The 15,282-nt window shown below is 42.5% G+C and overlaps 1 protein-coding gene across 6 annotated transcripts in view; it reads left to right on the top strand.

The window, feature by feature from the left end:
• The window catches only part of LOC120928425 (C4b-binding protein alpha chain-like), a 232,455-nt gene that overhangs the window by 48,747 nt on the left and 168,426 nt on the right, over positions 1 to 15,282 (top strand). For all 6 annotated transcript variants that reach the window (XM_040339524.1, XM_040339522.1, XM_040339521.1 and 3 more), the window contains 2 exons: positions 5,408 to 5,602; positions 12,396 to 12,495. In XM_040339524.1, coding sequence (XP_040195458.1) covers positions 5,408 to 5,602; positions 12,396 to 12,495 — 295 coding nt within the window. The remainder of the gene's footprint in view (positions 1 to 5,407; positions 5,603 to 12,395; positions 12,496 to 15,282) is intronic.

Genomic DNA, 15,282 nt, shown 5'->3' with positions numbered 1-15,282 from the left:
AAACTAATTAGAAACTAAACGAATTGCACATGTCATATATATATATATATATATATATATACACAGTGTAGTCAGTGTACAGTATATAATACAGTGCATTGAAGTGGTTAAGGGGAATCCTATGACATAACTAAGAAAAAAAAGGCATTTAAAAAAAAACACTGTGTGGGGCCGGGTCGCCCCAAAAACCATACCAGGTCCTTTGGGTCTGGCATAGATTTTAAGGGGAACTCCACGCCAAAATATATTGGTTGCTGCTGTCTGCAGGCTGGGGGGGGGGGTTACCGGAATCTGGAAGCCACCTTTAACAATGGGTGTCGGGCGGAGCTTTTGTTTTTTTCAGATTTTGGGGTCCGTCGGGCGGCGTGATTGAAGATGTATGGACCCCTTAAATATAGGAATTGTCAAAAACTGTCTATTGTGGTTCTTACTTTTTGACACTTTTTTGGGTGAATGGGTAAGGGTACAATGTACCCCATACCCATTCACATGGGCGGGGACCTTGTTAAAGGTGGCTTCCAGGTTCCGATAAACCCCCCACCCGCAGACCCCGACAACCAATGGCCAGGGTTGTCGGGAAGAGGCCCTTTTCCCCATTGTAGTGGATTATTTAAAGCTTCTCTTTACTACCAGACGGGACTCAACCAGCATCAGTCTTCCCCAGTCCGCTCTTTAGAGCGGGCTGCGGGAGAACTAACACTGGGAGACACTGTGACAATACATATTAAATACATCTTAATAAAATGTCCACAACACCATCAACATGGGGCAAGGTCCTTTGGGGGGGACTTCAAAGCATCCACCCCATGTTGAGGGCATGTTGCCTGGTATAGTTCAGGAGGGGGGCTCGCTCGGTCGACCCCCCCTCTATCCTGTTCTCCAGGCTGCATGCTTGGATAAGGGTCTGGTATGGATTTGTGGGAAAACAATGCCAGTTTTTTTTTTGGCTTGGAGTTCCCTTTTAAAATTCATACTAGACCCGAAGGTGATTTTTTTTTCTAACACCCTAGAGAATAAAATGGCGGTCGGTTTATAAAAAAATAAGACAACAGTAAAGTTAGCCCAATTTTTTTATATTGTGAAAGAAAATGTTATGCCCAGTAAATTAATACCCAACATGTCACGCTTAAAAATTTTGCCCACTCGTGGAATGGCGACAAACACAACTCCCGGTTCTCGCTCTGTAACAAGCGATCTCGAGTGCCCGGCGGTAATCGCGACCGCTGGGCACGCGCATCGGCGTCAGGGGCGAGCGGGGGGCGCACGTGCGCGCCTCCGGCTGTGCGCGCGCCCCCCTATTGGCTGCTCGGCGAGATGATGTATAGCTACGTGATCTCGCCCAGCAGAGCCGACCTGCCGCCGTATAACTGCGGCAGCTGGTCGGCAAGCAGTTAAAAAAAATTGTGTCACTTTTATTCCTAATACAAGGAATGTACAATAAACATACCTTGTAATAGAAAAAAAGCATGACAAGACCTCTTAAATATGAGATCTGGGGTCAAAAAGGCCTCAGGTTTCATATTTCAACTAAAATGCAATAAATAAATGTAATTAAAAAAGTCCCTTTAAGAGCTATGAGCAGAAGTGACGTTTTGACGTCACTTCCGCCCTGCAATGATATGGATACGGGTGGGGGTCATCTTCCCCTCACTCGTCTCCATGCCTAACAGGGAGAAGAACCCCTCTCCCACCGCCGATAAAAGTGATATTGTGGCGAATCCACCGCAGAAACAACTTTTATTTGAAAGCGGACTGCCCTCTGAAGAAGAAGATACTGGTGTTATGGCTAGCTGCTGCCATAAAAAATATATTCCTCTTCAAAGTAGCGACATATAATGACGGCGCGCAGTCCGTAAGTGGTTAAAGGAATATTTCATTTTTATTGTTTTAAAAACGTTTTTTGCATTGATACATGTCCCCTGGGGCAATACCTGGGTCCCCATACATTTTTTATGGCAATAACTTGCATATAAGCTTTTACAATAAGCACTTTTGATTTTTCGTGTTCGTGTCCCATAGACTTTAATAGGGTTCACATGTTCTGGTGCAAACCGAACCGGGGGGTGTCTGGCTCATCCCTACAAAGTTAGCAAATTTAGTTGCTTAAACACAGAGCTTGCCTTTCTTTTCTGCGAGCCCTTAGCACTCTCTCTAACTGCAAAAGAACAGAAGAATACTATTAAGATTCTGTGGGCACACATAACAAATTAAGTCAACAGCTACAAGTACTTAATATAAGGACACTTACCTGTCCAGGGAGCCCGCGATGTTGGCACCCCAGCCGATTTTCCGATCACCTCTCGGGTGCTGCCACCGCTATTAATAATAAGGGAACCCGGCAGTGAAGCCTTTTTGGCTTCACAGCGGTTCCCTACTGCACATGTGCAAAGTGCGCTGTGCTTTCTAACTGGCCCGTCAGCAAAGGAAGGAGGAGGGGGGTGACAAGTACCTGTCAAAAACAGATACCCCTCCCCCCGAAAGGTGCCAAATGGTGCACCGGAGGGGGAGCAGACAGATAAGTGGAGCTTCCACTTTTGGGTGGAACTCCGCTTTAAAGTGTGGTCAAAAATGTAAAATGATATATTATATTCCACATTGTATTTAATTTATTTCTAGCCTACTCCTATTAATCTGAATGATATTGTTCTTTGTAAATTTACCTTGTGAGGATCTCCACACATGTACTTTCCTCAATTCTGTTCACTATGCCTTGTATGTTGGCACTGCTGTGTCACAGAATTCAAAGAGCCTGCCTTCTGAACGACAAAGGAGCATAGAGGAGGAGTTTCAGGAGGCGGAGTCAGTGCAGGAATCATTGCTTGCAGGTAGTAAGGTATCATGGGATATGTGATCCTTAGGAATTTAAAAGCCTAAATTCCCCTTTCTAACATGTTACACTTTACATCCATATTTAGCGTGTAACATGTTACAAGACAGCACCTGCCACCACTCCCCGATCCTCTCCCTGTGACAGTGGGTGGGGTATATTCTCCCACCACCTGCTGTTACTATTTAAAGTGTTTGTAAACCTCAGACATGAAATATAAGAAAAGCATATCCCTCTCTATTGTGTACTTGTCTCGCTTAAGAGTGCTAAGTGTCACTTTTATCTGCTACTTTTTTCTGCTATATGCATAAGTCACTTTTGATAAGTTTTCCAGACACTAAGAGTAAAAAGGTGATAGAGGAGAGGCCTCCAACTGATTGACAGCCTCATCTCTGTGCTGTGTGAAGGGGGTGTTGTCCCTTCAATCCAATCAGCTCTCAGAGCTTTTCTTACTGAGCTCTGCAAAGTGTAACTTCAGCTCTTCGTCCCCCTTTTTCCTGAACGTCTAGACAAACTTTATATTTCAGCACTCCGAACGACTGAGAGTCTGCAGGATCCTAGATCCTTACAGGCTGCAGTCGAGATCTTTTTCAACTATTCAACAGCCGCATCTCTCTTTGAGAATTATGTGGATGATTAAGATAATTAAGTACACTGGATCGCTGGATAAAAAAACTATATCTGAATTGGATTGGTATTATGTAAAACACTTTTATATTGGTGCTAATTCATTTATTGTTACTGTATTACTTCAGTTGGGAATTTTTTGTGCTTGTGTCAGTATTTTGGGAGGTTAAACTGTCATGTTCTTAGAACCACCTTTTTGCTGAATTTTAACATTGGGTTGGTAAAGAAGTGAAAGTAATAGGATGGCATTGCTTTAATTGATTTAAAGTGCACCTGTGCCCAAAATAAATCCTTTAAAGGAATAGTTCTCTCTTTGGGAGCAATCTCAAACGTACCTATGTTCTCCATTTTATTATAACATAGTAGTGACTGATTATCTGTCAGTTGGTTGCTTAGCATTAAAGACAATTTCCCATGCTTGCTGTTGGGACAGCAGAATACAATTTCAGTCCCTCCTCCCCCTTCTTCACAGATCAGAACTTAATCCGGAATTTTTGTTGAAATCAATCATTAATCAATAATATATATGTTTTTTCATTGAAGTGTGTTATGGTAAAAGGTGATTAAACTGCCCCGTAACTATAGTCTCACCTTGCCCCCATGCACCTTGCATTTTCTGAGAGTAGTGCCAGGATTAGGTGTCCCTATTGGAAGGATTTCTCCCACATGTTGTTCTGGTAAAATTAAAAAATTCTGGATTTCCCTTCACTATTTGTCTCAGAGACAGTGGTTGCCCATTGTATCCAAAACTAAAGAAACACTTTTGCCTTTACATACACTTTAAATAAAAGTAAAAAATGTTGTGTAAATCAGACACAGCCAGGCAACAAGCATTTTGAAAACTAGGTCAGCAATATCAGTCAGCATACTTCCCTCACTTTAATTTACACTTCAGCCACCTGTAATGCCCTGTACACACGACCGAGTTTTCCGACGGGAAAACTGCGAGAAGAGCTTTTGGCCGGGAATCCCGGCTGTGTGTATGCTCCCCTCGCAGTTTTTCCGACGGGAAAACTGCCAAACCCGCCGGCAAAAAAAAGAGAACCAGCTCTCTTTTTTCCTGTCGGGATTCCCAACGGACTTTTTCCAGTCGGAAATCCCAAGCGTGTGTACGGGGCATAAGATGCTATATCAAATGCTGTATAAGTTGTGGTGTACTTTTCCCACAGGTTGCATTCCTACTGCAAGAATATATGGTCTCTTACAGATACCTGTTATAAAATATAACTTTAAACACCATGGGCCAGATCCACATACATCGCTGTAACTTACTTTTGTTTTGTTTGAATCCACAATGAATCCGCACCGTAAGTTACGGCGGTGTAGCGTATCTGTTGCGGCGTAAGGGCGCGGAATTCAAATGGAAGTGATGGGGGCGTGTTTTATGTTAATACGTCGTGACTCGACGTAAACAACGTTTTTTTTTTTAACTGCGCATGCGCCGTCCCTGGGGGTATCCCAGTGCGCATGCTTGAAATTAAACCGGAACCAGCCAATGCTTACGACGGTGACGTCATTCTACGCAAATTCCTATTCGCGAACGACTTACGCAAACGACGCAAAAAATTCAAAATTGTACGCGGGAAGGACGGCCATACTTGACATTGAGTACGCCTCAGAACAGCAGCTTTAACTATACGCCGGAAAAAGCTGAACGCAAACGACGGCCGCCGAAAAATTGCATCTAAGATCCGAAGGCATACGAAGATGTACGCCTGTCGGATCAAGCCGCGAAGCTGTCGTATCTTGTTTTGAGGATTCAAAACAAAGATACGACCCGGGAATTTTGAAATTACGCCGGCGTATCAATAGATACGCTGGCGTAATTTCTTTGTGGATCTGCCACCTTTTCTGTACAACTGAGACTATAAAAGTAATATGTGCATATAAGAACATGCTTGTTTGTTGTAAGGTAATATTTGCCATTATCTAAAATGTTATATGTGATTTTAGCAAGTGGCTGCAGTTTTCCACCTCGACTGGATTATGCACAACCTAGAGATTCATACCTTTCTCAGACTACATTCTCTAAGGGATCAAATGTGAATTACAATTGCCGACCCGGATATGTACGTGTTCCTGGAGTTAGAATTTATGCAACATGTTTGGAAGATGGCACATGGTCAAATCCTGGGATTTTTTGTAAACGTAAGTTTTAGACTTTATTTTTAAAGTTTACAAGTTAATAGAAATATTACAATTATTTTGAAACATGTTCTTTGCTGGAAAAAAAAATATATTTTCTCCACTGTTTCCTCTTTCATTAACTAGACCACTAATGTTTTGATACATACAGCACTTTGGTTTGGGCACCTTTTTGCAGCAGCAGGTAATCAGGGACATCATAGAAACATATCTTTTGTAGTTCTGTATCCTCAAAAAGTAAACAAAAAAATGTATTTTCTTTCTTTCTCATACATCACAGGACAAAGGCATAGTCATAGTTGACTGGGTTATGTGCAGTTACATTCAGGTGATTGAACACTGGCAAATCAGAGCCGTATAAACCTACATACAGTATACCCCCTCCCACTAACCCACTCCCAGCAATCCTTAGACCCTAGGTGATCAATGTCTCTCACTCCCCTGAGGGAGATTGCTGGTTTCGTCTAGATGTTTCCTGAGTAGTTTTCCTCTTCCAGTACCAGCATCTAGGACTAATGGCTCAGCTTTTAGATTGCTGTCCTAGGTACACCATTGGGGCTGTACCCAGACCATTGAATGGAATATGCAGGCCTGTTATGTTGCTTTGGGCACTGGGCCCTGCGTTTGGCACTACAAAGGTACATGGTGCAACACATGCAATTAGCCACACAGGTGTGGGACATTTTAAAGAGGATAAAGCCAGGATGGGGTTTGTCACTAAGTTCTGATCTGCTGCGGTGAGTCTGAGCTTTTTTCTCTTTACTGAGACCAGCGTCCTATGCTCTAACACAGTGTTTCCCAACTCCAGTCCTCAAGGCACACCAACAGGTCATGTTTTCAGGATTTCCCTCAGATGAAACGGCTGTGGTAATTACTAAGGCAGTGAGACTGATCAAATCACCTGTGCAAAATAATGGAAAGCCTGAAAACATGACCTGTTGGTGTGCCTTGAGGACTGGAGTTGGGAAACACTGCTCTAACAGAACCATTGACACCCCCTGCTCTGCAGTGAGTCTGTGGGTAACCTCTAAGGGTATGTTCTCAATGTATGTTATGGGTGAATATCCCTATAGTGATATTATATGTTCCCTGGAAATGGAATCCAAAAGTAAATGCTATACTAGGCCAGCCAAAAAAATGCGGGCAGGGGGCTTATCTGAATCTGGAAGCCCCCTTTAACAAGGGGACCCCCAGATCCCCCCCATTGTACCCCTACCCAGTCACCAAAAAAAATGTCAAAAATAAAAAAACTGTACATTTTGACAATTCCTTTATTAAAAGAAAAAAAAAACAATGTCCCCGGATGTAGCTCCATCATCAATCACAATGCCTGCTGCACCGTCGGACCCGACAGAAAAAAAAGCTCCGCACTCGTCAAAGGCTGACCACCGAAAGCCTACTCAGCCGGGCGATGGTTCTTAAAAAGGTAAGGGGCAGGGCTACCCGGTGGCCCCATCCCCTTTTGATGTCACGGACCCAGCATGCACTGGTCAGTGACATCACAAGGGGCGGTGCCAGCAGGTGATGTCATCAGGTGGCCCACCCTTTCCTATTTAAGTATTGTATGCATTCAGCGGTAAGCCTTCGACAAGTGCAGAGTTTTTTTTTTCAGGTGCGGCGGGTGTCCTGATTGACGATAGATCGACATCTTGTTTTTTAGAATTTTTTTTCTAAAGGAATTGTCAAAAACCTGTCTACTGTTTTTATTTATTTTTTACTCTTTTTGGTGAATGGGTGGGGGCTAGGATCTGGGAACCCCTGCCAGGCTGTGTGCTCGGATAAGGGTCTGGTATGGATTTTAGGGGGGACCCCACGCCGTTTTTTTTTTTTTATGTTTTAGTATTGCTTAGTGCCAGCAATAGCTTGGGGCCGCAAAGTACATTTAAATGCATTTTTTTTTTTTAAATGTTCAGAAATGTCCAGTTTGCTGTGGCGAGTTCTATACACTGTACAGATGCGCAACCTTACAGGCAAACTGTTTCATTTTTATTGTTTCACTTTAAGCATCATTAAAGTCACTGCTACATGCAGAACTAATTATTTTCGTTTGCATTGACTTCTATGGGGAAAATCGCTTTGATATGCGAGTGCTTTGGAATATGAGCATTCTCCTGGAACGGATTATGCTCATAATCCAAGGTTCCACTGTATTATTTTTATTTTTTTATATTCTTGCTGTAAGATGTGCCACAGCAGAAATGACATACAAAGAAAAAAAAGATATTGTTTAAATTGCTGTTAAATTACATTCATTTCCAGCTTCTTAACAATAAAGCCCACAAACCCCTCCAAAAGTCCCTCTAATAAAAACATAGCAGACCCTCGGATTGGTCTATGCCTCTTTTTTTTAAGTGAATGTCATTTACTGGCAATTTTAAAGCTTTTTTCTTTGTAAATGTCAGTGCTGCTGCAGCACTTTCTGAACATACCAGAGATGCACCCCTTCACAGTCAGGAAGAGGAGAACCTCCAGGCATGTTATTTAAAGAAACTAGACATTTTCATCACGCATTGTAATGTCAGAATTGTAATAGAAATTCAAACAACAGTTACCTTTGAATTATATTTTGGGGCAGATCCACAAAAGGATTACGCCGGCGTATCTATTGATACGCCGGCGTAATTTTAAATTTCCCTCGTCCTATCTTTGTTTTGTATCCACAAAACAAGATACAACGGCATCTGGGATCGATCCGACAGGCGTACGTCTTCGTACGCCATCGGATCTTGATTTGCAATTTTTCGGCGGCCGCTAGGTGCTGTTTCCGTCGAAATCCGCGTTGAGTATGCAAATTAGCTATTTACGGCGATCCACGAACGTACGTCCGGCCGGCGCATTTTTTTACGTCGTTTTCGTTTGGCTTTTTCCGGCATATAGTTAAAGGTGCTATATGGTGGCGTACTCAATGTTAAGTATGGCCGTCGTTCCCACGTACAATTATTACGTCGTTTGCGTAAGTCGTTCGCGAATAGGAATTTGCGTAGAATGATGTCACCGCCGTAAGCATTGGCTTCTTCCGGTCAAATTTCGAGCATGCGCACTGGGATACCCCCAGGGACGGCGCATGCGCAGTTAAAAAAAACGTTGTTTACGTCGGGTCACAACGTATTTACATAAAACACGCCCCCATTACATCCATTTGAATTCCGCGCCCTTACGCCGCCAGAGATACACTACGCCGCCGTAACTTACTGCGCAAATTCTTTGTGGATTCAAAATAAAATAAATAAGTTACGGCGGAGTAGTGTATCTTAGATACGCTGCGCCTGGCGTACAAATGCGCCGCTGTACGAGGATCTGCCCCTTTATGTCTAAATTATACTGTGATACTCCTACCTATGAAATACTCGACCATCGGCCAATTAGTGCTAGCAGCTGTCATTTTTACTTTAATTTTTAGATCATCTTTTTTATTTAATTACATTTGTTTTTATATTTGCACTAGGTAGCTCTCAAGATTTTCACAATCTAACAGTTACCTTTGACAAAGCTATATAAGCGTACTTGAAAAATCTCCTTACATGTTGTGCTTTCTGCATGTCTTTGTGATTGCTGCTGGTGTTTCATCAAATTAGGCAACCCGTCAGATTTTGTAATAGAAGTGACGTTATATCACGGCCATCTTGGTACACCTGAACTCGTCCACAGTAAGGATACAGTGAGAAGGCGGCAAGCAGCCACCTTGTTACACCCACCAGAGCCTTGCATTTCACACTTATTTTTAACAGTAAACTGAGCTTATATAGTGAAATTCAGTATTTTGAAATCAACATGTGCGGTGTTCTGTGAGATTAGCAAATCTGTGAGATTAGCAGGCTTGCCGCTGCTTTTAAAAATTCAACATCAAAACAGTCAGACGAATTTTTAAAATACTGTATTTCACTATATAAGCTTAAAATTAAGTGTAAAAATAAGTGTAAAAATGCAAGACTCCAGTGAGTGTAACAAGATGTCTGCTTGCCACCTTCTCACTGTATCCTTACTGTGGACGAGTGCGGGGTGTAGCAAGATGGTCACGACGGAATGTCACTTCCGTTACAAAATCTGACGGGTCGCTTAATCTGACGTAACACTGGTCATCTCTTCCCACATTCCCTGCATGCTTTGCAACTTCCCCTCTGCTAAGGCCTTGAATATGTTTGTATGTTCAAATTAACAAATCTTGGTTGCAATCAATGGCCTGCATTTATGGGAGAAGTTTTAAGTATAGCATCCCATAGAATTCTGAAAGGAAAGGAAAGGCATTCTCACAAATCTGTTGGGGTGTACTTATTTATTCTGATAAATATATACATATATACATACATACAGTGCTGGGTTGCTGGTGGAGTTGAGTTTTGCCTCAAAGTTTATTCTGTAATCTCCAAGGTATAAGCAATGACACATATGAAGATTGTAAAAAATATATCTTTACTGATTTATAGAAAATAAATTGGCTACAAAAAGGTAAATAGGAAATAGATCATAACGCATACACATGCAGTCGGACACAGACAGGATGCACTTAAAGCGGAGTTCCAGTCACCTGTGAAAAAAATAGAAGCCAGCAGCTACAAAAACGGTAGTTGCTGACTTTTAAAAATGAGCCACTCACCTGTGCCACGATCCAGCATGTGTGCTTACCCCAGTCATTTGCACCCACTATCTTTGTTTCTCTGCGCCAACATCTTCATTATGGGCACCCGGCAGTGACAGCTTGCGGCTTCACAGCCGGGTGCCCACTGTGTGTGCGCAAGTAGCGCTGCACATCGTGGCTGGTTGATGCAGCTTTCTGTGACCTGTCATTGACCCAGAAGACTGTGGGGGGTGGGCTTGAACTTCTGTTTCCGACTGCCTAGGTAGTCGGAACGGAAGTGGGAGCGAGTACCTGTCAAAATCGGGTACCCGCTCCTCAAAAGTGCCAATTCTTCAAGAGGAGTGGGGGATGAGTCCTTAAAGCAGAACTTTCCCTTTTGGCTGGAGCTCCGGTTTAAGAAAAATACCATTTGTAAATATATAACAATGTAATATTCTCCTACTGACTGAATGAAATATTACTTAACTAGGGTTTTTACACTGTTAGAAAAGACACTGCCTTTTATGCAATAAAAACAATAAGAATAGCAGGAGGTCCTTTCTTGGTGGATTCTTGGTTGAATTCTGCGCTAATCTAAATGAATTGATACAATAAAACGTGAAGTACAAGCAGCAACAAAAAACATGTGACAATCATGTGAGCAATAAAAGAAGAAAAATAAGTTGCGCTATAAAAAGTAAATGAAATTAATTTTTAGAAAAATAAATTAAATTATGCGTGATATGAGAATGTATTCCTGGAGGCAAATACCCCTATAGGCATAAGTACACACTGCAAGGTGAAGCATATAACCCAAATACATTCAGATAAGTGACATCAATCAGTTATATATGTGAGAGTCCAGATTAGGACAACCAAAGAAGTCCAATAATCACAAGTAGATTGAAGCAAACTCAGTTCAAAATATTGGAACAAAATAGGAAGATGAAGAAAATCAATCATAAATGAACTGAATCCAGATTCCATACAGCGGGGAATAGAAGTGTGAGGGTATAGATAAAATCACTGAACGCCACCACCAACGTACTGTCTTCTCCCGTGCAAAGCAAAAGTGTTAAGGGGGGACCCTTACCAGATAAGTTGGACCTCAGATGTAAGGTCAGATACGCTTTTGCAGATACAAACCTCTGCAAAGGTTATAAGTAGACCTGGACCTCCAAATGACTGCTCTCTCAGGATCTCCTCCACTGAACCCGAACCAGGGATGGTATCATCTGTTCCAGCAAGTCTCGATCAGTCCATGTGTCATAAAAAAAGGAGGGTTACCAAAAAAGAGGCAACATGTGTGTTATCATTTAAAACACTGTGGGGGTTTATTCCAAAAGCTCTAATACGGTCTGTTTTTAAATTTTCTTGTTGTGTGTATTGACCGTATTGGAGCTTTTGGAATAAACTCCCCCAGTGTTTTAAACGATAACACACATGTTGCCTCTTTTTTGGTAACCCTCCTTTTTTATGACACATGGACTGATCGAGACTTGCTGGAACAGATGATACCATCCCTGGTTCGGGTTCAGTGGAGGAGATCCTGAGAGAGCAGTCATTTGGAGGTCCAGGTCTACTTATAGCCTTTGCAGAGGTTTGTATCTGCAAAAGCGTATCTGACCTTACATCTGAGGTCCAACTTATCTGGTAAGGGTCCCCCCTTAACACTTTTGCTTTGCACGAGAGAAGACAGTACGTTGGTGGTGGCGTTCAGTGATTTCATCTATACACTCACACTTCTATTCCCTGCTGTATGGAATCTGGATTCAGTTCATTTATGATTGATTTTCTTCACCTTCCTATTTTGTTCCAATATTTTGAACTGAGTTTGCCTCAATCCACTTGTGATTATTGGACTTCTTTGGTTGTCCTAATCTGGTTTCTTGGTTGGTTTGGATCTTTTCTTTTGCATACAAACTGTCATCAGATGTTAAGCTGAAGCAAGATAGCAGTATAGTATCCCACATGTGACTTTGGGTTCTGGGGTGTTCTGCATAATGAGAATAGACATTGAAAAAAAAGTAACAGGAAAATAAATAAAGCAGTCATTTCTGCTGTCATGGAGATAGGCAGTATATTTACTAGTAGACCTTTAGGATATACAGTACGTACATCTGAAAGTTTAAATAGCCCTGTTATACATAGATCAAATTGTGAATTAGGTTTACTTGCAAATTTATGCTGTGTTACAATCGCTATTTTAAATACTGCTGTTTTCTCTTTTATTTAATCCAGGTAGATCATGTGGTAATCCAGGGGAAGCGGAAAATGCAGAGATGACAGCTGATGATGACTTTTCTTTTGGCTCTAAAGTTACATATGTTTGCAACCCGGGGTAAGATTTGAATTCACAATCAGTAAACCAAGTCATATAAATATCCTGCATAGCTGTGCTAACTTTACCCCACTTCAGCAAAGTATAATATTTTAGTGCAGTGCCCATTTACTTACCATTAGAGTTGGGCTGAACACCCGCTGGTTCGGTTCACACCACAACATCTAAACATGTAAAGAGTTTGGACCTGAGCCGCCAACTCTATTAAAGTCTATAGAACCCAAACTTGAAAAATCAAAAGTCCCCATTTTAAAGGCTTATATGCAAGTTATTGGCCATAAAAATGGTATGGGGGCCTGGGTACAAATGAATTTAAAAAAAAAAAAAAAACAGTAATTTTATTGATGCTTAAAGTGAAACAATAAACATGGAAAAATTCATTTAAAAATAGTGCATGGAGGGTCCCCTTAGTCTGCCTGTAAAGTGGCGCATCTGTGCAATGTATAGAACCTGCTGCAGCAAAACTGACATATATAATAAAAAAAATGCCGGCAAAAGAGAAATGGTAAAAAAAAAAAAAAAAAAACAGCGCAAGGGTCCCTCCCCAATCCATACCAGGCCCTTTGGGTGACAGGGAGTAAATGCAATTTACAGTTTACTAAACCGTTACAAAGTTAGGAGCAATAATGCAAAACAGGTTCAGGATGGCAAAAAAGAAAAACTAGAGTACATTGCAGAATAATGAAAGCTGCGCAAAAATAGACTCTTTACAGCAATGTCTCTGTAATTGAATTGGGATAAAATGTGGCTGCATAGCATAGTCTCTATAAGACTCTATAACAGAGGGTCATGCTGAGAATAACTACTTTCCGTAAAACAGTACAGAACACAACAAGTAGTGACGTCCAGGGTAGCTCTGGCAATGTTCGGGGCCCATCTTGTGCCTGGTCTGAACCATTCACCCAACATTACTCACCATGATGCAGGTGTAGGCTCATTTAACAGTTTCCCACTCCTAGGGTTCCTGGACTTGCCCAGGGAAGAGAAGTTGCTCAGTTTTTCACTTCCAGAAGCTCAGAGAGACAACACCTGATGAGCTGGGAGAGTGATCTGCCATCAGATAAGAGGCTCAGTAATGTCGGAGTTGACAAGAAGGCCTGGACCTAATATTTCAGTTTCTCCAAAAGACCCAGCTATCTTGGAAAGCCCATCCCCGATTACTGCCAAAGTACTCCAGTTCCAGTTGAATTATGATTAGTCCTTGGGCCCTCGATCCTTCCAACTGTTCTCCTGTGCTAATAAAGATACCCTGCACTTCACTACTTGCTGTGTTCTGTACTGTTTTAATGAAAGTAGTTATTCTCAGCATGACCCTTTGTTGTTAGAGTCTTAAAAAAAGGCTATGCTATGCAGCCACATTGGATCCTGTTTGAATCACAGAGACATTTCTGTAAAGAGTCTGGGTCCAGCACCACCATTTTCTTTGCTGATGTCATCAGGAAGTCTTGATGACGTTCATTGTGTTCTAAATAAGCCTTCGGGGATGCGTTACATGGGTATCCCAGGAGGCTTTGGGCACGCACGGAACATTCTTGCCTAGGCAAGAAGGGAAGAAGCATGGGCTGCACTCCCCCAAGAAAGGTATTTTTACTAAAATGTAAAAATGATTGCAATCTTCTGAAAGGTGTTGATGGTGGGGAGGGGGGGTAAGATTATTTTTGTAGCAAAGTCCCGGGCCCCTTTAGGCCTAATGGTGACCTCCAGATTCAAGGACAGCTGACATCCTTCTGTGTAGAGTGGGTTACAAGGCATGGTGGGAGTAATGTAAGATGTAATGGTGGGTGCCAGACACTTTTTGAATGCAAAGAGATTTATTGTCTCTTAAACAGAACTGTGGAAGAGAGGGTTGGGGCCATTACACCTTTAGGTAGATGTAATTGTTAATGGGCAGACTCTGAGACTTCTATAGTTAGACAGCTATACATGTGAATGCCTCCACCTGGAAACCACTTCTGTATAGGTAGAATGCTGTCCCCTATGATAACAATCTTGTAGAAGTTACTAACTGTAATTATATCCAACTTTTTTCAACACAAACAGTTCTCAGCTTACCCCACAATCACTCACTGTGGGTCTTCAATTAATGATCTCCCATTCTCTCTCACTAGGCTTCATATCCAATAGCCACTGGATCCCCTGAGCTCTTAACTGTTAGCACTCAGTATCTTCCTCAAGCGTCACCCCCGCTTCCCTGCTGGGTCCCTAGCTTGGCAATCACAGATACTACTCATTGCATTACCCCTGCGGACGTGCTAGGTCCCTGGCTTGGCACTTGCTGATGCTCCACAAGTGTCGCCTCTGCTGTCCCGCTGGGTCCCTGGCTTGGCACTTGCCACAGTTTTCCCACTTCTTCACCGTCCCCAGCTGGGTCTGCTCTGGTACTAGCCTCAGCTTACTCACGGTGGTCTCCAGTACCAAGATGGATGGTGCCTTAGTGGCGACAGCTTCCCTTTTACCTTCGACCACAACAGGTTACCTGGCCGTCAGAACCGTTTTTTTTTCTGGTTGAACTACAAGCCCACAGTCCCATCGCTACACTGCTCTCTTGCTTCTGGATAGGGCCTTAGTCAGCCTAGCAGCCAGATGTCCCCGGGATAGGCTACAGGGTTCCAGCTTAGCAGCCGGGGGCAGCAACACACGTCCACCCAAACAGAACCCCGATCACCTGACTTCCCCCAAATAAAAAGGCTCTTCCAGCAGGCCAAAGGACCCAAGAAAATCCCTGCCTATTGGCTAGGACACCCCACTCATTCCTAAATCTGTCCTTGCTATGCCCTTGTCTTATCC

Source organism: Rana temporaria, chromosome 2, assembly GCF_905171775.1.
Source record: "Rana temporaria chromosome 2, aRanTem1.1, whole genome shotgun sequence".
NCBI lineage: Eukaryota > Metazoa > Chordata > Amphibia > Anura > Ranidae > Rana > Rana temporaria.
Note: the sequence above shows the minus strand (reverse complement) of the source record. Positions and strands in the feature narration are given on the sequence as shown.